The sequence below is a fragment of the Photinus pyralis genome, unplaced genomic scaffold (genome assembly GCF_008802855.1).
Source record: "Photinus pyralis isolate 1611_PpyrPB1 unplaced genomic scaffold, Ppyr1.3 Ppyr1.4_LG2, whole genome shotgun sequence".
Classification (NCBI taxonomy): Eukaryota; Metazoa; Arthropoda; class Insecta; order Coleoptera; family Lampyridae; genus Photinus; species Photinus pyralis.
In genome coordinates this window covers 19970555-19996685 of record NW_022170403.1, presented here as the reverse complement: position 1 = coordinate 19996685, position 26131 = coordinate 19970555, and the positions used below count along the sequence as shown (strand labels likewise).

Sequence of the window (26131 nt, the reverse complement as noted above, 5' to 3'; positions counted from 1 at the left end):
TAAGGTCCGCTAGGATTAACTTGGCATAGACTCAAACAACCCCGCCAGTTGAATCACTGAGCAACCACGGAGGACGGTGACAATATTGTGTTTACGTAAGGTCCGACCTAATTACAAACCCAAGAGATCAATGCGTGACTACTTAACGTGACGTCCGCATGTTTATTTAACCTACCAGAATTGACACTATGGATTGTTCAGGAAACTATGAACGGCAATGAAATTAACAGGTTTGATGAGAATAATAATCAATGAATTAAATGAAAAGCTAACTGGCGACTGGAAAAAGCACAAAGAAAAACAATTCAGGTCTCTAGTCTGGAATACACACGAATCAGTTTCTGATCAACATCTGACACAACATCTAACGGAGGAATTTTACAACACCCCTTATAAATCAAACCACTTCGTTATCAATTTCGATTATACGGAAATACAAGCAATTATACAGAATGGCATGTCGAATTTATCACTTAATATTTTATAGTGTCTTTTCAGGCATCGCTTATAACATTTATTTATTTATTTATTTGCCTTTATTTTTGAGTGGGCGGGGTTTCAGCCAAGGTAACATTGTTACGTAACGAGATAAAAAACCACTATCGCGACTACGTTAAGTTGTTCTTAAACTTATCTAATAGTGATTTGATCACAAAGATTGCCAGACAACCTATGAAGAGACCTTATAACGTTTAAAAGTTTATTTTATAAGATTTCAATCTAATATGACGTGACAAGACGTTGACAATTTCTATCTGTCTATCTATAGGTACATTCTACAAACATTATTTCAAAAAAATATGGCGCAATCAATTCATGTTGACTATGCAGGCAACAGGTATAAATACTATTTTATTATTTTTAAGCCATTTTCGTAATTTGGAGAAATAACTATTGTAGACAGTTTACCCTCGAGTTCGCATGTCTTAGGGCATTTTTGCAAATTTATTTGTAAACAGGTAGCTTTTAATCTCACTTTTCTGGCTGGCTGGCTGGCCGACAGCAAATGCGGGGCTCATAGAAGAACGCTTTTAAAGACGAAGAGCGTACATGTACCTACTGGGGCCGTGTAATTAACAACTTTAGGGTCGGAATTACACACATTTGCCGTGTTGAACCAATCATAGCCCTCCTCGACGCCTTATCGTGATCGGATACAATTCCTTCTATCTTAAGAACAGATTGTCTGAGGAGAGTAGTTACTCACAAAGGGCGATTGGGACGACTGTAAGAAGTATATCTACTGGTTAAGAGCGAATATCTCGAAAACGGTTTGTTCAACTTTTAGGCGAATGGTCCTAGAGTCTTGGAATTTTTTGTAATAGGAAGCCTATACCTTAAAAGTGTGCCAGACGGTTATCAAATTTCGCTAGCTTAAGGGGCACTTCCCCATGAAATATTGCCTGAGATGCTGTTTTTCAAAGTAAAACGTGCATAATTTTTACATGCGACAACCAATTGGTCTCCGATTTTGCATACGCATATCTTTGGTGGTGCCAAGTGTAACTTTTGAAATGTGTGGGGGGGGGGCTTATCGTGATCGGATACAATTCATTATATCTCAAGAACATCAAGAACAGATTGTTAGAGGAGAGTACTCACAAAGGGCGATTAAGACGTCTGGACGAAATATATTACGGTGATGTCAAAACTTTAAGTGGAACGTCAGGATTAAGTTATTTCGGTTCAAAAAATGCGCTTACACTGCATAAGATTTGTGTACAATTTATACTTCTTGGTACCTGCGACAGTTAATAATAATAATGATAACATTGAAACTTGCAACTTTGACATATGCCTGGAGTTGATAAAATTTGGCGAGGGTCATAACTTTGAGTAGACTATTTATGTGTGATGTTTTTTTTATTTAATAACTGACGTTTCCTCTCTGGTCAGGGACTTTTTCAAAGTTATCTACATAAAATGTTGTTACTAATATCTAATAGCAATTAAAAAATTTGTTTTGTTTTGTTTTTATGAATCTTAACAAAGTACATGTACATTTTGAGGTTAAAAACTATTCGTACTTACATTGACATTTAAAAATTGAAAACTAATTATTAATTAAGATTATTGACTTGTTTTTAATGCTTGTCCACTTAATGAATTATGCTTTCAGAAATAAATTTTTGAAGTATTTTAATTATAATTGAAACCTTTAAATAAAAAAACATCACACATAAACTTCGAAACCTAGATAGTCGATATTCATCGTGGTACACCCTGTATAGAATGTTATATAACCATTGGGAATATGAGGTACTCAAAAAGACCGTCTTCCTATTTTCTTTATTTGTCTCTCTTGTTCTCATAATGCTTTTTAGAGGTGCCCCTGCAGAAGGTCTTAAGTTGTTCTATACTACTCCGGTATTTACCTTAAGAATTAGGAAAATTGCAGGAAAACCTAATTCGGAGTAGCCGGCAGAATGCTCGAAACTGATCTAAGGAAACTCCCATCTCTGCCTCAGATGAAAAATTCCTACCTCAGCCCAGGTTCGAACACCCGACCTTCGGTTTTGTAGCCCAACGCTCTACCACTGAGCTACAAAGCCGATCCTATGAAAATATGACAAAGTATGACACCGATCTGAATCTCGGCATTAAACAGAAAGTATTGTTAAGGCAATTTGAAAAATGGACCTTTCCAGAATTATAAGAAACATTTTAAAAAAAATTTACACTAAAATACGAATCTTCAAAATGTGTTATCGCGGTTGCTATACAACATATTTGATCAAACATAACTTTTTGTATTTTTGAATACTGAATTTTGACCCAAAAAAAATTAAATTTTCGAAATGGTAGCATTTTTCGTATCTTCGGCTGCTACGACAGAGGGGATGTACGATGCTACACAGTGAACAGCACCACAAAGATTAATTCGTGTTAAATACACTGAAAATGACAACAAAAAAACGTTCACAAATAGAACTTCTTCCTATCATTAAAAAAAATTATCAAAGTCCTCGTTTGAGATCGAAGGGACTTCAGCGCATTTTTGTGTGGCAGATCAGTATTCTATTAGCCACTTTCGATTCAACCGTCAATAACAGATCTTGTCGAAGGCTACTACATTCACTAACCGCTTCCCACTTTCCTCGTGCACCCGCAATTCGCTTTTAAAAATTTGACTCCACCATCAGGAAGATCGTGTCGGGGGCTACCACATTCCCTTTGACGGTACCCACTTCCGACGTTCGGTTCACCCGCAATTCGCGTTTGAAGATTTGACTCCACCATCAGGAAGATCGTGTCGGGGGCTACCACATTTCCTTTGACGGTACCCTCTTCCGACGTCCCGTTCACCCGCAATTCGCGATTGAAGATTTGACTCCACCATCAGTGAGATCGTGTCGCGGGCTACCACATTCCCTTTTACGGTACCCACTTCCGACGTCCCGTTCACCCGCAATTCGCGTTTGAAGATTTGACTCCACCATCAGGAAGATCGTGTCGGGGGCTACCACATTCCCGTTGACGGTACCCCCTTCCGACGTCCCGTTCACTCGCAATTCGCGTTTGAAGATTTGACTCCACCATCAGTGAGATCGTGTCGCGGGCTACCACATTCTCTTTTACGGTACCCACTTCCGACGTCCCGTTCACTCGCAATTCACTTCTATTGGCGACACGAGAAAGAGAGACAGCGATTCGAGATTCACGAAACGTTAAACCGCGTGAGTTCGCAACGGAAGGTAAAAGGCGCCTGACTACTTCTCGAAGACGCGCGCGCCGCCTCGCAAAAGGTCGTTAATTTCGCCCCTATGACAAAAAACAAAATTCCGCCACGCAGGAGTTGTGCGCGTTTACAACATCTTTCCGACGACACCAATTTCAAAAGAATCGGACCAAAACTGTAGTAGAAGATAGGAAAAAACTGAAAAACCTTCACGTTAGTATACTACGCTCGAGGATGACGCCCAGATGTCGCCAACCCCACATCATGTAGCCATGTCCCTAAGGTTGACAAATTTCACGGCCCTGTAGATACACGTACACCCGTTGCCTTTCTACAAGAGTTCTTCTACGCGCCCACATTTGCTGCCAGCCAGCCAGCCAGCCAGCCAGCCAAAGTGAGATTAAAAGCTACTTTTTACAAAAAAAATTTTTTGCAAAAATGCGCTAAAAACAAAATTATTATTTTCGGCAAAACGGTTATTTTGATTTCGTTAGAATTTGGGCAGTGTGCATTAGGCACAAACGAGGGCATAAAGGATTTAAAACTGTCAAAAACTTTTTTTAATATATGAGTTTTATCACCGTGACGTCACACAACAGTTTTTTCAAATGGTAACCCATATTTTTTCATTAAATTTTCGGTTACCCATTCAAATACGAGTATTAACCGGGGGCAACATTGCTTGACTGTAGACAATAAATGAATTACTAGTAATAAACACAAGCCACAGTAAAAAAAAAGCACGTGGACTCGTAACATAACAACGTGGAGTGTTTACGAGAGAACCTCGGAGAGAACGCACCATAAGAAATTATCTACTATCGCGAATTAGAATTATTAATTTAATAAGGGGTAAACTTTGTTTTTGTCCGAGTGTAGCAATGGAATTCAGAATAAACGAAATTAAATAGCGAACGGTTATATATGATAGTTTTGAAGCAAGCATTTGGTCTAAAATAGATATCAGTTTCAAGGGATGATTTATTGAAGTTTTAACTGCATAAGCGAGACGAGTTGGAGTGTAGCCCAGGGCGTAGCGGTCATTTCTTTTGCAAGCTGCGACTACCAGACCAGTTCCATAATCTTATATTTCATTCAATGTTACTTCATTAATTTATATACAGGGTGTCCCCTATTGAGACGGTTGATAATTGCGGAAGCTAGAGGAGATATCAAAAGATGATTTATAAAAAATCTTCTTCATATAAAAGGGCCCATTTAATGGTGCTATGCATATTTTCACATAATTGTCCCTTAAGGGTCAAGTGCAACTAATTTTTTCAAATCGAAACCTATACTTTTTATTGAATATTCTTATTCTAAATCGGAAAATAATAAACTTTCGTGGGAAACGTTTTTCCTTACACTTACTATTTCTTGAAGACACTTTTCTAATAGCGCCATTTTTGATTTGAGCTAGGAAGCTGTTCTTTCAAAAATTTGGCAAATTTTTTCGTTGATCTGTTGTTTTGATTTTTTATTCGTTACCGCGCTTTACAAAGGTCATCTTTGTGTTGGATTTCAAAGTAGTTTTCACTATTTTTGTAATGGGTTTTTACAATGATTACACATTGTGGCTTTGTGAAAGCTAGGGGCTTCATGTATAATCAGAACCCGTCGTAGATGACAGCTGTCCAATGTCAAAGTTAACTGCAGAAAAAAAGAAAAAATCTGATATTAAGACACCCTTTATAAACAAGAAAGTGAAAAAAATATTGGCGTAGATTGTAGAAGTGTCGAGTAGAGTGATATGTCGAAGAGCGTCAAAAAATTCGTGTACGTGTACCCTATTTGGTCGAAATAAATTACGAAGCCTTAAAATTGAAATTTAGGACGCTTGAATAGTTCAATCCCGGTGTGCAATTTACAGATATGCGGATTAAAAATGTACCGGAAGACCTCCCACATTCGCGATAGTGATTATAAAAATACATTCAATGCATAAAGCTGCGACGTAGCTGCCCAATGCTCTTCTAAAAGAAAGTTCTGAATAAATGAGCAAAATTGTGGGCCATAATCGGAAACCCATGAAATTTACCTAGTTCCAACCCGTCGATGCTGTACGTTTTGATTCAACGAAATTGGTTTTAATTTGATGAGTCTCGACGTTTTCTACCCAAACCTTATATTTACTGCAGCGCAATGACATTTGATAACAAATATTTAGTATTTTTGGGCTAGCGCTAAGAGGTGTGAGGTAAATTTTGCAGTGATTACCACAAACTTCTTATGTAGGAAAAACCTTCCCTGAAAATGGGGACTAGTGACAACCAAAGTTTAATATTGTAACACGTTCAACAAAAAGTAGCATAAGAAGAACAGAGAATTATTGTCTTATATAAAGTAAAACATGTTCAGGTCAGTAGCAGCACTTGCACTACTCTACATTTTGGTTTTTAATAAACGTCACACCTACGAAATTTGATGTTGTTTTTCTGCTAAAATCAGGAAACAAGTATAACATATATTTCCATTTACATTGTTTTTTTGCATATTTTATCAGAAATACCATTATCTCAAGGTTAACTCACGAATGAATGATTAAATAATAGTACAAAACATTAGGTACCTACATTTTTTAATTCGCCATTGACTTTTGAATAATGTATGTTAATCAGTTTTAAATATATGTTTTTTGGAAAAATATGTGCATATTTTACATTGACATGTTTGTGTTTGTTTACTCTGACCTGTTGAATTATCTAACTTTCAATCATTTCCAACTGCCACTTCTTTTTTCTAGTTTTATTGACTCGGTATTTTCCAGTGAACGCCTTTGTACCAGCAACTCGGTGGTTAGAGTTAGTTGAATGTTTTGCATGAAAACTGTCACTAGTTTACTTCGATACTTTTTGCTTAATGTGTGGATTAAAGGAAAGAATTTTGTCAACAATATATCCTTATCTGCGAAGGTCACACGTAAAACATACGTTGATGTATAATAATAATGAAACTTGCAACCCTTGCTAGTGAGGATATTTGAATCACTGTGAGATTGTAGCGCTAATATACTTTTGAAATTAATAAATTGTCTCACTTCAGTTCAGTTTCACCCCCCCCCCCCCCCCCCCCGGTAGGGACACTGTTGTGGCGATTGTGAAGTTAGTCAGAGAGTACAACGCTTATTGCCCTTTTTTTCTATTCCTCTTTAAATATCTATTCCTATCGCGGTTGGGGGGGGGGGGGGGGATGAAGGATGTAGCTGAACTGAAGTGAGATAATTTTTTTGTTTCAAAGGTATATTAGAAAGCCCCACAATCTCACAATGATTCAAATATCCCCACTAGTAAGGGTTGAAAGTTGAATTATTATGCATCCCCTTCGGTAAGGGTGCACCGTAGGGGGATTTATATACCACGATAAGTTCAAGATATTTTCTCATAAAACTCTTAATTATAGAAATAAAGTATAAAATTTGGTTAAAACATCTACATACAAATTTTAGAATTCTTAAAAATATAAGCAACTCTGAAGCCCTATACCGTTTTTAATAAACATTTCACGAAAAAGTAGTGTATATCAACCTTTTGTAGAATTTTATAGTCTACAATTTCTGATAGCAATATTTTTTTGAAAAATGAATTTATAAAAAGATGCAATTGAAAAACTATACAACCAACCAAATTTCTTTGGTTTTAAGGGTGGTACGGGGGAAGCACAAGGGGTGGGAGGTCGAAAACTTGGATTCTTAACCACCAGATATTCATTCATGACATGCAAAAAAATTGGAACTACTTCTCGTTTTGCAGGAAATGGTCCATTTTAAGTCTCTATTTCCTGGACTATAAATAACAAAAAACCATTTCGTGTAGCGGAAGCAAACTGACATTAAAAGTATGGATGGAGCCACCATCCCACTGCCTCCCTTTCGTCACCCATACTTTAAAATCAGAAGGATGCTTTTGCTTTTTTTCTCTATATTCAATAGCTCTCGTTGCTCCCTGTCCCTTTTTCATAAAGTTCCAATTTTTCAGAAATGGCAATGGATGCGCCATATTTGTAATTTCAATTTGGATTCCTTTACAACGGATTTGGTACATTACAGGTGTACCTATTGTAGCTATAAAACCGTATTTTTTAATGATAGGTAATAAAATAAGATAAGGCAGTACAGTCAGTACCTATTCAATTTCGTTGTCGTATGTCGTTGATGAACACGAACATGGCACCTTTCTCAGTTTAGCAGGAGTGTCCCTCACTCCAAACATCTCGAAGTAACAAGATCATAAAAATTATTAATAACCAGCTGATTTTTTGTATGCAGCTAGTAAATGTTTGTAGAATGAAATGGTCATATAGGTAGTCCTACAACTTTAGTGCTACGCTTTCTCAGTCCTACGCTTGGAAGTTTTTAACACCTGCATAGATCATTAGCTACCTCTGTCGAGAATTTTCACAGATAAAAAACTCCGGTTTTGCTTGCTTCAAATTCATGTTCATTGACCCAAAAAACATAGAGGGGAAGAAGATCAAAACTTTCCTCTGAGCCCCCATCTCTTCTTTGAGTTTTTATGACCGCGGCACTAGTAAGGCAAAACCCAATGGAAAGGATACAAAGGTATGTTTGTTGTTTAAAAAAATGGTTATTGTTAGTGTATTTTTCATCTTTAATAGTTTAATGACCTACGACATTGCGTGAGATAATGACGATTGCAGGAAATATTCGTTTAAGTTCTTGGCACTATAATCGCTTTAGTGGAAAAGTTCATGTCTCAACTGGGTTTCTGCAAATATTGGTACTCGGTGCTCGTGCTTTAATTTAATAATCGCCTGAAGCATTATGTCCAAATGGAAATGGAATTTTTAAATAAGCACCTAGCTAACTACTCAATTATTTTTATAATTATATTGATTCGTTACATGATGATAAATTGAGGCGGTGTCGCAATATATCAATAATTTTTTTCCATTGCTTTAAATATAAACTTTCCAGTTCCCTAAGAATGGACGCGGTTGTAAACACGTAGGTTGGTAGGACATAGTTAATAATAGTTTGCAAAATTGCAACCATTACTGTGGCAGGAAATTTTGACAGCATACATTTAAAATGTAAGTTCTATTTATCTACTTCAAGGAAGTATGTTAGGTCATCCCACTGTGATCAAATTTAAAAACACGTAGGTATGGTTGAAGAAAGATCTTCCTGCGCATGAGCACTCCACTTTTGAAAGTTCCACGAAAATGCAAGGGAGGTATTGCATTGAGGTAAAAATGCTGAAAAGAAATGGTTTTAGTCAAGCTATATCAATTGCTGCGAATCAGAAACATACGGAGTGAAATTGTGACAGTTTCGGTTGTTTGAATTACTCATAATAAATTATACACATAAACAAGTTGTAAATCTGCGTATATGCATGATGAAAGCGCATTTTTGGTAATACAGATCAGTATTTTATTAGCAAAGTTTAAAATTATCGATCTCACGAGTAATCTAACTCAAAATAGACTAGATCCTGCACATCTACACTACAGCAGAAAGTGTCTAGCTATTGTAATTGCTGAGATCTCAGTCGGACAGCCAGACAGCCATAACGAATAATAAATATAAATAATATTGTTTTTTTTTCAAAAAATATATCGAACGAATTCTTTGCGAATTTTCTTTGATGTGCCTCCTAATAAGCGAAAATTAGAGAATCCTAACATATTCGTTCGTTGTACGTACACATTAACCGAACAAATCCATTCGCCTCAAGTAGGTATTAAATAATCCCCGTTACGATATACAGTGCGTTCGAGGTGAGAGTTACCTCAATAGCTCTTTTATTTGGAGAGATACGGAACACTTGTCAAATATAATTTTATATATGACATTACGATCGGATCATATATTGAAACTTCCGGCATCACTTCTGATTTAACCGGAAATCGATGAAATTCAATGCCTATGTTTTTTAAGATATTTATTTGGAAAGAGCAATCCGCGCGTCGTGACAGCACACGGCATGCTAGGTTTCATAAGTTTCCTAAATAGTTAATTACGAACTTTTTGTTGTATATAACTTATATCGTTAAACTAAAATGGCTACGACGCTATTTCATAAATCACAATCAGGCAAACTACAACGGCGCTAAAACTACGACGTATGGTAAATAAACGACGACGCAATATAACGGTAATTGTTTCTATACCTTTATTGTTTATGCACAACGATGCTTTCATGGATTCTTCGATGTATAATGGGCATAGATCTGCCTCCTTGACTTGAGTAGTTAAACGAACACGGACCGACGAGACTCTGGGCGTCGCTTTTCGTTGATTACTTGTTCCATGTGGAAATGGAATTGAGCTCCCCAGGTGTGCTCTGAACGGACCGGTTACAGAATCCGCGGGTTGTGTTCTGTTGTGGAGTGTGAAGTCCCCACTTCCAAGTATCTCGTCTTCTTCTCAAAATCTTCTTCAGTGGTACGGTGGTGGCTTGCTGGCGTTAATATCTTACCCTCGGCGGAATTTCTCTCTTCTAGATTTCACCTCGAAAACGATTCGCCTTTTAAAAAGACACGGCTCAACTCCGCTACACAACTAGCGCAGGTTCGGCGCCTGAGACTGCCCGTGAACGAATGCGTTGTCACACGATTCACACTTTTATTTATAGGTATCCCCTCTCCCTCATTATCAGTCAACCTCATAGGTGCTTTATCTCACTTTGCAAATTTGTGTATAACATTCGGTAATGAGCAGACGTATGTAACGACGTCTTTCCCCGCTTTCATTTTATTATAATGAGTCACTTCATTTATCTGATTGGGACTATACAGGGTGGCCAAATAAGAATGCGAGATACTGTATCTGGGAACCTGTCCATCGCAGAGGCTTGCAGTAAAAATTTATTACTAAAACGGCTACGAGAAAAACCTGGGAAATATTTTTAAGTTTCTGAAATGGCCGATAGGGGGCGTAACTGCAATCTGGAATCTAAAAAAGTGATGTTTCTGTGAATTCCGCTACATTAACCTAACAAAAAAATGTCCGGTCTTTGAAGACGACGATAATCTGAACCTTTTTTGTTTGACAATTTTTCCTGTATCTAAAAATGAAGTGGTGGGGGTTATTCAAAGGTTTCCGTAAAGAACACCCTGTATCTTCGAAACGGCTGAGCCGATTTTAACAAACACGGGTTAATTAAAAAGAGTTATTCTTCGGTTACAAATACTATAATATTTAAAGTTTTGTTAGTTTCACATATCGCCGCTTGAGGATTTTTTTCGACATTCGGACAGAAATGGTTAATTTTCTCAAAAAAATTAAATGCATTGGTTTGATTTTTTTTCATGAAAAAGTAGCTAAATGATGCCTAAACAAGCTCGCGAAAACCGCATCTCGATATCTTGTTCCTAACCTAAAACCTGAGGGGCTCGTGTGGTTTACCGATGGGTCCCTAACGGAAAAGGGAACGGGCATGGGTATACACGGTGACCGGCCGAGAGTAGGCATCAGCCTCTCCCTTGGCCAGCACAGTACTGTGTTTCAGGCAGAGGTGCTAGCCATCACGACCTGTGCGCAAGAAAACCTCCGTAGAGGTTATCGTAACCAGCATATATACATATGTAGTGATAGTCAGGCGGCGTTAAAGGCTCTGTCAGCTGACAGGGTCCGCTCGAATACGATGCTTGACTGTAGGCGAACCCTAGATAGATTAGGTGAGTCTAATAGGGTAAGCTTGATATGGGTGCCGGGGCACTCTGGAATAGGGGGCAACGAAAGGGCGGACGAGTTGGCTCGCGAAGGCAGTAGTGGGGTCCTTGTCGGGCCTGAGCCCACCCTTGGAATTGCTCCCTCAGTTGTCAGGGTCAGGATTAAGAACTGGGCGACCAGTCAATTCCAGGCTCAATGGCAACAGGCAGCTGGACTCAGACAGTCCAAGACCTTTTTAACAGGGCCTCTTGGCAAATCTGAGTCTTCTAAGCTTCTAAACCTAAACAGAAGTCAGATTAGGAAGATCGTCGGTGTCTTCACGGGACACTGGATGTCAACTATCACCTGCACAATATTGGGCTTGTGGAAGACCCTGCGTGCAGGTTTTGTGGTGAGGTAGAGGAAACTACCGAGCATGTAGTCTGTTACTGTGATGCTCTGATCAGGGACAGACATAAACTCCTCGGTGACAGTTACTTGGAACCGAGGGAGGTGAGGAAACTAAGGCTAAATAGGGTCTTATCCTTCATTGAAGGGAACGGGCTCTAAGCTTTGGTTGTTTAGAGAGGGTGTTAGCACAATGGGCCGTTGATGAGCCTAAGTGCTGCCTGTAAAGGCTCCCCTGATAGAATAGAATAGAATAGAACCTAAAATTTAGGCCAAAGAAAATTTAAACCCTCAAAATTTTATTTTATTAAGCTAATTTTTCCGGAATTATTTTTATTATATAATTTGTGACCCTAAGGTGGGTCGATTTAAAAAAGTAAGCATTTAATGCCGCCGTAAAAGCTCGAAATACTGACCATCACGATATATATCTATCTATGTATCTATGTCATATATATGTTTCAAGATAAAAAAAATCGAACCAATGCATTTAATTTTTTTGAGAAAATTAACCATTTCTGATGGAATGTCGAAAAAAGCCCTCAAGCGGTAATATGTGAAACTAACAAAAATTCAAATGTTATAATATTTGTAGCTGAAGGCTAGCTCTTTTAAAGTACCCCGAGTTTGTTTAAATCGGCTCAGCCGTTTCGAAGATACAGGGTGTTCTTTACGGAAACCTTTGAATACCCCCCCCCCCCACTTCATTTTTAGAGACACAGGAAAAATTGTTAAACAAAAAAGGTTCAGATTATCGTCGACTTCAAAGACCGGACTTTTTTTGTTAAGTTAATATAGCGGAATTCACAGAAACATCACTTCTGTAGATTCCAGATTTCAGTTACGCCTCCTAGTGGCCGTTTACGTTTTAGTAATAACTTTTTTTACCGCAAGTATCTACGATGAATAGGTTCACAGATACAGTACCTCGCATTCTTAGTTGGCCACCCTGTACATACGTAAAGCAGTATTATCCTATTAAGGGCTTCCCAAACTTATTTGTACTGTGGCGCTTAAATAGCGGTTGAATAAAATACTAACTTGGATGATAATAAATGAAACAGTTAATTTCCTTGCAATGCTAAAACACACATACGTCCTTACGCTCAAGGTTACATTCGTACCTAAATTTAGATTCTGCCTTCTTTCAAATTTCTGCATAGGGAAACCCAGTTACAGTTGCCAGGGTTCTGCTTGGTGAAAGGAAAAGAAAATGCAATATCATTGATAGTGCATCACCACGATGATGCTGTCCCAGAACAATTGCTGTACATAATCCGCTGCAAGTACACGACTCGTCGCGTCGCTGTTTTGCTCTGCGTAGGCACAGCATGCGACAACGACAACTGCCCTCAATCTGACTTTAGGAAATTTTATACCCTACAAATTTGGAATGCACTATGATACAAAAATATTCTTAGTTTACGAGATATAAGCAATAAACTGGAAAAGGCCGAAAATGTTGTGGTTTTTGCTCCCCCTTCAAGTTGGCACACGGCCCTTGAGGTCGAAAACTTAGGATAGACATCCTGGCGTATCCCTATTCCTTTTGGATCCTTTGGAATCAAACTAATGTCAAGGTTTTCAAACATTCTTAAGATTTAACTGGTGCCTCTTGATTAACGTAAGTTTCCATACTAATCTCAATTTCGTCTCAAATTTTGAGAACCGTCGCGTCGTGAGGAGAAGGCAAGAGAGTAAGTCATGCGACCGATAGCGATAACGGAATGGTTAAACGTTTTTCATAACCGGCCAACGCCTATAAACATCGTATTTTCTGGCATTTCTCTTGGTTTTTTAAAATTAATCTTTGTCTGTTCTCATCGACCCTTGTAAGGGCGGGGGGTAAATATCCCAGAGGCCGGGCGCGCTCTGGAGACCTGGCCCAAAGCGGGTTTTTAATTGTATGCCGAAGAGAAATAGTTTTTGGTCACACTGATTTGATTGCCGTACGTGTCTGAAAATTATGCAAATGTTTCAATGGGCTGGTGTAGGGTAATAGCGGCCCTGATTTGAGCAAAGAAATGGTAGCAGGTTTTCTTATGTTCGTGAAGTTTAGGTTTCCATTTATCCAATTAACTTAACGCTCGGTATATAGCCTGCTATACAACTAAAACTGTGTTCTTACTCCTAAAGTAGGTCGTTGCAGTAAAGTAACATTGTAACTTGTAAGCTGTTGTAAAATGAATTAAACAACTCTCATACATAGTTAAATTAGTTAAGTAGCTGATAGCATGTGTAAACTACAAACTACTTGAGACAAATAGCTGTAGATTCATATTATGTGAATCATTATCTTTCTCGGAAATATAAATACTAGGTAGGTTAGAGATATTGATTATACAGGGCGCTTTTGGGATAAAGGTGAACAGTATCAAAATCTTGAAAACCGTAGAAGTTAAAAGGATGCTGAAATTCCAAAAAAAGTGGCACACTTAAGGCTATGGTTATTTATGTCGTCGAGACAACTAGAAATAGGTAGAAGGTTAAATTAGTTTTTCAAAATTTTGAGCCGAATTCGAACATCATTTTAAATTTAATGTCATTTTTTTAAATTACCAAGATAAATGAGATAATCGAAAATTTACCGATTTCGTATTTACGAATTTTGTGAAAACTGTTAATTTTTCATTGTTTAAAACTACTTTATTTTATGGTATTTTAAACATAAATGTTTTGACGTCGACAGCCTCGATTCTCAATTGTTATTAGCATTTTGTTTTTTAAGGTGGTAATATTGCTTTTGTTGAGGTTGTTTATTGACACCAACAAGATATTACGAGAAATTAATGGTTTCCACGGTAAATTTTCATTTTTTCACTTGAAAAAATGAGAATATAAGTATTTAAAATGATATTTGAAATCGGATCAGAATTTTGCAAAACCCGTTATTTGGTCTATGTCTGATATACTTAGTGGAGCATAAGAAATGTTGACACACTGTATAAGCTTAATATGGAAAAATTATGTAGAGTGCATATGTGTGAAACTATGTTGAAATTACTAGATAAGCTAACAACAAGCATTCAAAAAGCACAGGACGACAGTAACGAACTTTTCGGCCGGAAATAAGTTTTCCATTTGAATTTCATTGATGCTACATATTCAGAATTATGTATAGGTACTTTAAAGTTTAACTTTTGAGTGGTAATATAAATATTTGTACTGCGAGATGACGAAAACATTCTTTGTGAAACGCTCCATCGGTTTTGACAAAAATAGCTAATCACATTGAACTATTAATGGTTATTTTTGTATTGGCCATTCATTCTACAGCTACACAAAGTGAAAGAAATTTTGGACTCTTTTACATCTTTACAAAATCTATTTTTTACTGGGACTAGGTACTTACAAATATAAATATTTAACTATTTAAGTAATCAAGAGGATTTTCATTCGTGCTATCAAAGCTTCTATTACATTCATTTATTGACACTTTTGCCGTATGACATTTCCTGCTTACCTATATCTGCTTAAACACCTGTTCTCAAAGAAAAAATACAGTTATAATTTTGTTTCTGTTTGTCAAACATCTATAATCATAAGGGACCTATACCACAGTAATTCAATCAGGATTTCACATGAAATGCCTTCTGTGATGTGAAAGGTTTCCTTTTATTTCACCCCAAGCTTAGGGGAGTTTAGAAAGGATTTGTATGTGTTTATTTTACTAGTTACGGTGACCAACAGGTGGCGTTATGAATACGAAATGAAGAAACAGAATAATACAGGCCCAATTGTGGATCCTTGAGTGACATTTTCAAATGCATAAAATTTTAATGAACGATTAGTAGCGTCATGCAAACTTGTTCAGTTTTATTTATTTATGAAACTAGCTACTTCACCTAATAGGTACTGATTTGTTTATTTTATTTTCAGGATCTTTGTGAACCGAAGTTTGCATCTAGAAAATATCAAGTTCTATGGCTTCGATATGGATTACACCTTGGCAGGTAAGGCAGCAGAGTTAACACAGATATTTTCGTTGTCATAATTATGATACAAATTGGAACAAATAGGAGTTAGTAAAAGTATCGCATCTGCGTCAAACAAAGGTTAAAGTTGAGATAAAGTGAAACAATAACATTTACTTATTTGTGGTGATTGCATTCTTACAACACTGCTTGTCAGTAAACACTTTTATAAATTGCTCTAATTATTATGTCAAGTATTTCAACATTCATAGGAATACTGAGCAGAACTGTTTACCGATCATGTCTTAGATGCTTTTCATGGGGTTTGTAGGATAGTATTCGCAATTACATCAAGGATTTAAAAATCAACTATACTGCATACAAAACATTTACCCAATGACTGTAATTTTCGGAAATACCTAGCTAGCGAAATGGGTAATAAAAAGTTATTCCAAAATCATAAATAAATACCAAAGCAGCAGTAAATGAATTAAATATACAGATACGACATACGCCATACAGGTCTAGGGATATTACTTAATTCCGGGGTTAATTCAATCAGTTGCCAAGTTGTAAGATGTTGACTTCCCTTCCAATGGAAACCATCTGTATTGATCGTTTTTTAATCATATCTTGAACTAACTTGATAATAATATTGACCTTTCACAGAAAATTGAACAAATATTTTCAGTGTATCGATTGTAAAATATCCATTAATCAATTTAATCTCAAAGCACTTAAAGATATGACAAAATGTTGTTACCCTGTATCAATGTGTACTAACCTAAGGCAATTAATACAATAGGAAATATTTGTACACAACAAAGATACACACATGTGGAAGTTTTTCAAATCTTATCATTTTTCAGTCACCAAAATACCATGTTTCATTATAAGGAGAGACCTGAGAGACCAAAAATAAAGTTTAGCAGCGAATCAAAATTGATCAAAGTAAACTGTGTGTTCAGATGCTTATGGCGGGTACAGTGACTGTGTGGTCATAATGTCGGCCATGTTTTTTTTTTTCAATTTATCATTGAGCTGATTGGTTTAATTTACAATAATGCTGCCACATTTATGTCCAGCAAGATAAATTCATCACCTTGGTTTCCAGGTTAATTTCCACCAATCCTGTATATTTGGCCAATACATGGCGGATCTCCCAACTACCAATAAAAAATAACACCACCGTATGACCACACTGTCTCTTAACACTGTAATGGCGGGTAGTATATTAATCATTTGGTACCGGATGACTATAATTCATTGCTGTATCAGTGTTAAAGGTAACGCGTTACAGGCCCGTAGCCTGGTGATAGTCAGCCGGGGTTTAATCCCACCTAGAATCTGGTCCTGCCCTCTCTGGAAACTATGGTAAATGCTCCTTTACAAAAAATAAACCTATCCAATTCAACATACTATACATATCAATACATGCAAACTACAATTAGACTCTGTTAACAAGATCAAACAAAGGAGCAAGCATATTTAACATACCACAAAAATTACAACTCTCACAATTTAAAAGTTGGTTTTCTTGAAACAGGGAAGAATTCACTTTTATGTGCATTGAAAGAGTGACTCGTTCACCCTATTGTTACATCTGGTTATTAGATTGAACTCTTACATGACTACACGTCACCATTTTTCATACAGTAGTACAGTGATTAAGGTAGCAGGCTCGTCTGCCATTTTGGAGCCCACTGACAGTCCAAAATCTGTGCACAGAAAAATTGTTTATTGTGTAAAATTACTTTAAATACTATACATTAATAAACGTTGAACAAATCAACGGTTTTTCTTTAAATGATAAGGCAATACATGCAGAACATGCAACGTTTTGCAAACGTTAATTGTCAGTGGGCTCCAAAATGGTGGACGAACTTACGGACGAATCAGCTGTGGTCATTGAACTATATATTCGTATGGAATGGAAACAAGCATATTATTAGTGAAGCCAGAATAGTGGTGGTATCTTTATCTCTTTCCCACTAGTAACATGAAATTCATTTACATAAAAGAGTCTTATTTTCTGCTTCTATCAGGCGTGCTAATAACCAAGCTCGGCGCAATGAGTGTGACTGAAATAGTTATACCACCACCTCATTCTATCGCACGGCTTCAACGGTACGCATTTGTCGCCTATTCCGGTTTCCCTTCCAGTTACGTTGTTTATAATTCAATGGCTGTGGTATACATTGTAGTTAATATTTTTCAGTCGTAACTCTCTTGCCAACTTGAAAATGTCAACAGAACTAGAATTCTAACCAAAATAAACCATAAAACAACACTGTAATACAATGTTAAAGTCACTAAATATAGAAAGTACCGCAATCCATTGGGCTCGTGTGTTGGAGAGAGAACGCATGATTTTTGCCCAAAAATAGCGGAAGTTACCAGATTCTAGTAACTTTAATGTTAGGGATTGTTCCACCTGTTTGGAGATATCTGTATATATTTTTATAAAACATGACAGTACTATGAGGTTAGGTTATAAAAAATTACAGCTATTCAGATTTTATTTGTCAATTTTTTTCAGTTGGCAGCAAATTTGCCCAAAAATGGCGGATAATTGCGGTACTTTCTATTACAATGTAAAAATGACGCGCCATCTCGTGCATTTTCTCAGCAGCTTTTGCGCGAATGGCGCCAAATTTAAATATTAAAATCAATATTTGTAAGGCTACGTCGCCATTATACTCATTTTCTCTGGATCTGTAACAATAACATTGGATTTGACAAACTGAAACCGAAAACGTAAATGAATTCAGCTAGTGAAGTTTGTTAGGGGTCCAGATAAATTCAGTTTAATGCGAATGCACCTCAGTAGTCAGCGGCTTGATTATTATTTGTATTCCGGAGTTAAACTTATCTACTAATTCAAAGAGTGCAGAGTACTTGTTTCAAAAGTAACAAAATCCAATTAATCCAATCAAGGAGTTATAAACAATTATTAAACACAGAACATATTTGTAAAAGATCTTTCAGGTATAAAATTGCTGATCTATATAATAATAATGACAAGTTTCGTTTGGTTCCAGTTTTATTTTTTTTACCTACTCTTATAGCATTTTTCTTTATTCCCACTGTGTGTATCTGTATTGTACTTTTTCTTTCATCCTCTCGCCAGGGCATATTATAGTTAGGTAATAAACATATTTACATTGTCTAGGTAATTGTTACAGCTTGTCATCTTTTTCTTTTCTTTTGGTTAATTATGTTTTCGTGGTTAGGTGGAAGATCAGCAAGTGGAGCTGTCTCCCCATGCTGATGGTTTCTTTACCTTAATTAACGCCCGAAAAAAAACTAATTATTTTTAACCACGCATCTAACGCTCTGGTGGTCCCAAACCGAATGCCCCTCTGCTATCTCCGAAACACGTCCCTACTCATCTTTAATTTAATGGAACTATTTTGGAAGAAACGAGGGAACGTATCATCAATAAGTCATCACTTCATAACATGAAATTCGCGACGCTCCAAAACGCCAAAACTGGCTTTCTAGTTGCAATACTTCATTCGAGATTACTGTGGGTAGTGGCACTCATTGGGAACTTTTAATGAGGGCCATCAACACAAGTGATTTATCTATTATGAAACTGTGTTTTGGAACATTCCATTAATTTATACAGAAAACTCCAATTCCCCTGACTCCGCCCTTAAAAGCTAAATAATTACATACCATGGACTCATACCGGAAACAATCGCGACTATGTCACTTCCCTTCCCCATCCGTATTATTATTATTATTAATTTATAAAATACGAGATAAAATGTTAATGAACAATATAATTATGTGCAATTTGTCTTTCCGGCACTTTTAGGTGATATGTAAATAGCATTAGTTTTATTGCTATTATTAATGGTGCATATAAGTTCATGAACTGGAATATAAAATTAATTGCTTATAATTATACAGTTTGCCTATCGTGACTAACCATTACTTCTCATTACAGAATATAAATCACCGCAATATGAAAGGCTTGGCTTTGATCTGGTTAAAGAACGTATGGTTTCGATTGGATACCCTCAAGAAATTAGAGAATTTGAATACGATCCATCATTTCCCGTTAGGTAAGGCTTAAGAAGCTATTCGTTTTAATGTTTTATAAAATTATTTGTCTTTAGAGGTCTTTGGTTTGACACTCATTACGGAAACTTATTAAAAGTAGATGCTTACGGTAACATTTTAGTATGCGTTCACGGATTTAAGTTTTTAAAACAGTGAGTAGGATTCGACTCAAAATTAACCAGGCGATAATAATGTATACATTTTAGTTACCAAGTTTATGAACTATATCCGAACAAATTTTTAACCCTCGATGAGTCGAGGGTGTACGTTTTAAACACATTATTCAATCTACCCGAGACTTACTTATTGGCATGTTTAGTAGATTTCTTTACTAATTCACCGCAATACACTGAAACACCAAAAGGAGTTAAATGTGGGGAGTTGTTTATGTCTTTCGAGTCTATCTTTCAGGTACTCTAGTGAGAAAGGCGGTAGTTAAAGGTCACGCCTTTACCTACAACCTAGCTTTCAAAACAGTTAAATCGTTATAAACTCAAGTCGCATATGAAATTCTTAACAATCATTTCATAGGCCACGTGGGTTTCTTTCTTTTCGAATTGTGCATATTGTCTTTGTAGGATGTTAGAAGTGCCGTCGATTGGGTTCATGATAAGGGTAATTTAAAGAATTGTACAACCGAAAATTTTGACGAATACGTGAAGAAGGACGAACGACTTCCGATGTTCTTGACCAGGTTACGACAAAGTGGAGCAAAAACCTTTCTTCTAACAAACAGCGATTATACGTTCACAAATAACATCATGACATATTTGTTCGATTTTCCACATGGACCTCGGGTATGTGCAATCTAGCGCTCTATATCGTGTGATATGGCAAAATATACCTATACAAAGCGAGATATTTTTGGTGTGCGCTTTATAATGTCAATGGTAGATTTGAGCACCGGCACACTTCATCTCAGAGTCTCAGAGTAAGTGTCATTGAGTTTATGTGTACTGCGGCTGCATCTGGTCCTCAGAGCGATAGAAGTACTGTGTAAATTAAATGTAATGAAGTCAACACCAATGGCTTGGATTACTTTGGCAAGGTTTAGTGAATTATTAAATTTAATGATAACCAAGTGTGTCCATATTTTACTCTGCATCTGCAAACAAACACCCATTGACTAGATACTTGTACAATTTGTTTTAAAGTTTATTTCATCTATTATAACTCCTAGAAAGTTAGTAGAAGTTACTCTTTGGATCGTCTTACCATAGATTAATACATGTATAGTTGGAGGTACACTTTCGTAATTTTGAAATATAATGTAACTTGTTTTGTTTCCATTTAGAGTTAAAGAATTCGTGTTGAACCAGTTATGAAGTTTACAAAAATTTACATCGGATATTGCTTGAAGAGATATATTGTCTTTATCTGAGTTTAATAATGAGCTGTCATCTATTGATGTTGATGATGGATAACCGGAGACGAAACGTCTGATTTAAAACATAAAATATAAATATAAAATTATAACATCACAAAAAGTAGCATGTAGACTTCAAGAGGAACATAGGTTAAAAAATAAGTTTTGGGAAATATGGGTCAAGTAAGCAGGTACCAAGATTCTATGAAAGGGTGAAATACACAGGATGCGACTCATTTTGATGCAATAAAGTCCTTTTGTTAAAAGCAAGATGGCCTTGTAGGCATATTTAACTAAAAACAAGATATGTGGAAATTACGAATCGTAACTCATTTATCGCACATAGATTTTGAACTGAAGAGCTTTGATTAGCGTAATCCCGCTCCGGTAAGATAGGTAGCCCGCCCCTGGTTTCGGGGTTTTGAGCCTACAGTTGAATGTTGAAGACAATCATGGAATTAGGTGTCGTACCTCAAATGGGTACAGTTTTTCATCACTCCCGTGACTGCTTCATTAACGGAGAAAATTGTTAGTTACAAAGTCAGTACATACACCAAACGAATCGGTAATTTCCACATATTAAAATAAAATGAATTTATATGACTGTAACTTTTGGGAGAAAACCAAGTAATAAACACATAAACATAAATTAAGCAAACATTCCACCAAAAACGTAAACAATTACAAACAAAAGGATAACGGTAACATTTCATTGTGCATTGCGGTTAAACCAATAAATTTCAAAAACAAAGATTGAAACACACACAAAATATAAAATGCTGCATACAAAACACAAAATACGATATAAAGAAATGCAAAAATTACTACCTGCATTAAATAGCACAAAATAACAAGAAACATTTATGGAGCGACGCGTAGACGACCGCCATTCAAGACAAGATGCCAAAACGTGACCCCGTTTCTGCTTTTTAGATGGCGCAGGCAGCTTTTTCCCACCTAGAAGTTGCATGGTTGCCAACTCTCAAAAATGTATGTATCGTCGTAAGTTGTATATACAGGGTGGAACCTCTCAACATATAGGTTGTGATACATCAATGTAACCGGGAAAAAGGATTTAAAAAAATTGACGTTAAGATATATAGGGTGTTGCATTTAAAAAATACCAATTTTGGGTCAAATCTCTGAAAAGGTGGTGGTTACCCCGCCACTGGATTCTCGTAAAAATGTCGGAAATAGGCAGTTTTTATCTTTTTTTATGTTGCATGGGGGTAAGATATGATACCATTTCATAACGTCAAACTTTTGATCAAAGGGGGGCAGGCAACCCTTAAGCGCCTTGGGCCAAATATGTAGCGGCATTGAATAAGCTTACTTATTCAATGGTACCGGCCAATTTTCTGGGATTGCATTCTTGGGCATATAATACGGGTACGTATTATATGCCCAAAAAGTCATTAATGAATGAAGCAAGTTATGCAACATTATACAGTGCGAGTATAAAGTCTGGAACTATCACAATACACACAGGGTCGCGAAAACCGCAAGTGTATTATCATTAAAAACAGCTAGGATACACTGCTGTCTCAACCAAAATGGGGTTAGTGCTCCCCTACAGTCCGGACAGTCCCCAAAGAATCTACATGCCAAATTTTGTCTGTCACGTCACGTTTAAGAACTCAAAATCTAACTTTTAGGCCTGATGATGGCTTGTTAGCCGAAACATACCGCCTAAGCCTTATTTTTCAACATCAAATGTTTTGAATAAATTGAATTTTATGGGGAAGGTTTTGAGTTCGTAAACGTGGATTATCATTGCTTGCACCTCATTTCAAGTTATATAAAGAGAAAATGGATACCCAACGTAGTAAGGGAACAGTTTGATATACAGTGTGTCCGTCTGTCCGAGGTAGTGTATTATGTGCTAGTAGTTATGCAACTAATTATATGTATTGCAAATGTTATTGGGAGCTGGCGCCCTCATAGTAGTTGTTGAGCAATGGCGCTGCGCTGCTTGTATTGTGATTATCGTTCCATTTCATTATACTTGTAAAGAACCCAGAGTCTATTATTGTATCAGTTGACAAATAAAGCAGGTAGCATAAGGAAACGGAAATGTATTTTTCGCGAAGGATCCACGAGACTTCAAATTAGCGTTCGAATCCGGGTTCGGGCATGGACATTTGTAAATGTATAGTGGGTTGGGTTGGTAGAGCAAATTTGGCTGAAACTCCCCCGAAATATTTTATTGAATTTTTTAGAGAGAATTTAATAAATCTGGATACCCGTAAAATAAATAAGATGTATAGGCAAACAAATGAAGATTTGTCTCACTCTGTATAGGGTGTTTCTAGGGATTTTTAAGGGTTTTTGTGCATTTTACCAATTAACGAATGAATGTCACATTGAATTTTTACATAGTGATCTTGGGCCTATTTCATAAAGCAACTTTTAACTTTAAATGTTTAAATGCATGTAGCATTTCTCAACATGGCTATGATAACGATGCATTCAAATGAATTTCTTTTTTTGTCCTCTATCTCATTTCGTAGAAATTCAATACGTATGTGGTCCATACAAAATAAGAAAATAGTATAACTTGAAGCCTTTACATCTAGCGTATTATGGAAATTCTGATGACAGATTCAGATTGTCCGAAAAAATGTGGACGAGAACTGTCCATTTCCCCCCGCCTAAGCGAGCGAAGGTAAAAAACAAAATTTGACATTTTCATTTTCAAAGCTTTTTCCAAAATTTCAAATGCGTTTTTTTAGTCGCAAAAAGGGATAACTTTGCCACCATTTAACCTACACTGTTTCCCTAATTGTTACGAAGATCTCGCTGGGGAGCGACGAATTCGCACCACCTTGTACAGGGTGTACCAAATGGTCAAACACTTCCATCATTATTTTTCAGTTCTGGGTCGATTTATACAAAGTGTTTTGATCACATTTTCCAGAAAAAAGTTAACTTTCTGTCATATTTGATATCTATAGTGAACTGCAATTTAGTGAAAAAACACCCAATTTCTAGTATTTAGTTTTAATACTAATTTTTAAATTGTTGACTACAAAAGAGCGTAGTGGCATTGTCATACGTTCTAGAACAAATGTATTTTGATCACTATCGTCACTTAATTACGAAGAAGGAAACCACAAATCTACTCTGTGCAATAATTTTTCTACTTTTCCAATTTTGAAGCTCATTTGACCTTTGTAGAACACTCAAAAATCTCGCTTAATGTATATTTTGCCATATTTTCATGACCATTGAGGTGTACTGCTTACACTTAGACTATGATGTGAAACCCTTTCCACTTTTAGCCAGAAGATCCTCACAGGAGCTGGAAAACCTATTTTGACATAATTGTCGTCGACGCCAGAAAACCTTTGTTCTTTGGTGAAGGTACAATTTTGAGGCAGGTTGATACAAACACCGGCGCTTTGAAGGTTGGTATCCATACCGGACCATTTCAAAAAGATCACGTCTACTCTGGAGGCTCGTGCGATGTCTTTACCGAATTTATCGGCGCAAAAGGAAAGGATGTTCTCTACGTTGGTGATCATATTTTCGGTGACATTTTGAAGAGCAAAAAAATTCGTGGATGGCGAACATTTTTAATTATACCAGAATTGGTACGAGAGTTGCACGTGTGGACTGATAGATGTCAATTGTTTGACGAATTACAAACTCTTGATGTTGAACTAGGTGACATGTATAAGTAAGTGAAATTGCTATATCCAAAATTAGATACTCATACAATTAATTATGTAGAAATTTAGATAGTAGCACCACCGAGAAGCCAGATATTTCAAAACTAAGGTCCGCCATTCGAGATGTTACACACAAAATGGATATGTCTTATGGAATGATGGGAAGCTTATTTAGATCTGGATCACGACAAACCTTTTTCTCTTCCCAGGTTGGTGTTTCTTTATTTTTCTTGTAAGCTAAAGTATAATTGCAGGTGGTTCGGTATGCAGATTTGTATGCAGCGACACATCTCAATTTAATTTACTACCCATTCTCATACATGTTTCGTGCCCCAGCAATGTTGTTGCCCCACGAATCGACAGTAGCGCACGAACAGCGATTTGTGATGGAAGCGCCCTTACCTCGATCACGTAAATTCAATAACGCGCCAAGTGCTGATGATGCTCCCGTAGCGTACAATTCTCATGTGATGAAGGTGCGTTAGAATTTACGTTATGTGTGCAAACAGTCAGTATCTCATTTAGGTCCTCAATCGATCAAATAGTCAGGTCCCTCATGTACGGCCAGAGACGCCGGTTTCTGTAACACACTGTCATGATGAAGATTTTGATGATGACACCGACGAGTCATCGCCACAGAGAAAAGCACGTACAGTTATTAAACAATAGACGTTTTTAATCATGATTTGTTACAGTAACCCTTTCTAATTCGCCGATATAAATAGTTATAGAAATAATAAATAATTTGGAAAGCCGCCAGTTTCTCGCCTGTACTTTCAGATTTGTCAATTGCACAAATTGTGTAGGGTTTGTATAGTTCGGAGCTGAATATAATAGTGCATAACAGTTTGCTCAAAGAGTTCCATGCCTTAGAAAATCGTTTTTTGTATAAAACAATGAATGTATATTAAGCATTTAGTGTTGTTTATAGTACTGTTTAAGCTAAGTTATTTTTTGTGTTTTTTTAGTGTTTTTGTACAATACATTATAACTGTTTTTGTATAGCGATTTACTTACAATCGATTAGCAAGATTCGTCAAAATAAAATTATAGTGAATGTTTCGAAGTGTTTTCTACTCCTTTGTCACCACCACCACCAACAGTTAAGATTTTAATACCACCATGATTGATATTTGCATAGCTATGGAAACAAAAAGCGCACCTGAAAACGTTAAGAGGATGCAAGGTCTACAGCTGTTCCCAACAAATTTGATAAAATTGGCCGAGGAGGGGCATTGGAAGTAGATACAGTAAAACCATCGTAAACTTAGAAAATTTGCGCATGCACGTTCGGATTCGTCCGCACTTGATCGGCGTTTCTTACCAGGTTCGGCTATAATGTACATTCGGAACAAAAAACTACAACCAGAACAGAAGTAGTATTTGCACGTTACTCACGGGATTAAT

The 26131-nt window shown here is 36.7% G+C and overlaps 1 protein-coding gene across 2 annotated transcripts; it reads left to right on the top strand.

Moving 5' to 3' along the window:
• The first annotated feature begins 15531 nt into the window (after positions 1-15531).
• Positions 15532-25722, top strand: LOC116163292 (cytosolic purine 5'-nucleotidase). Of its 2 annotated transcripts, XM_031477169.1 has the most exons (10): positions 15532-15655; positions 19572-19689; positions 19744-19839; positions 19894-20098; positions 20266-20484; positions 24335-24732; positions 24786-24933; positions 24979-25200; positions 25250-25369; positions 25420-25722. In XM_031477169.1, the coding sequence occupies exons 1-10, from the start codon at positions 15637-15639 to the stop codon at positions 25420-25422; spliced, it is 1548 nt and encodes a 515-aa protein (XP_031333029.1). In that variant the 5' UTR covers positions 15532-15636; the 3' UTR covers positions 25423-25722. The 2 variants fall into 2 exon arrangements, with proteins under 2 accessions (XP_031333029.1, XP_031333028.1); XM_031477168.1 differs by having other exon boundaries at positions 25250-25722.
• The last annotated feature ends 409 nt before the right edge of the window (positions 25723-26131 follow it).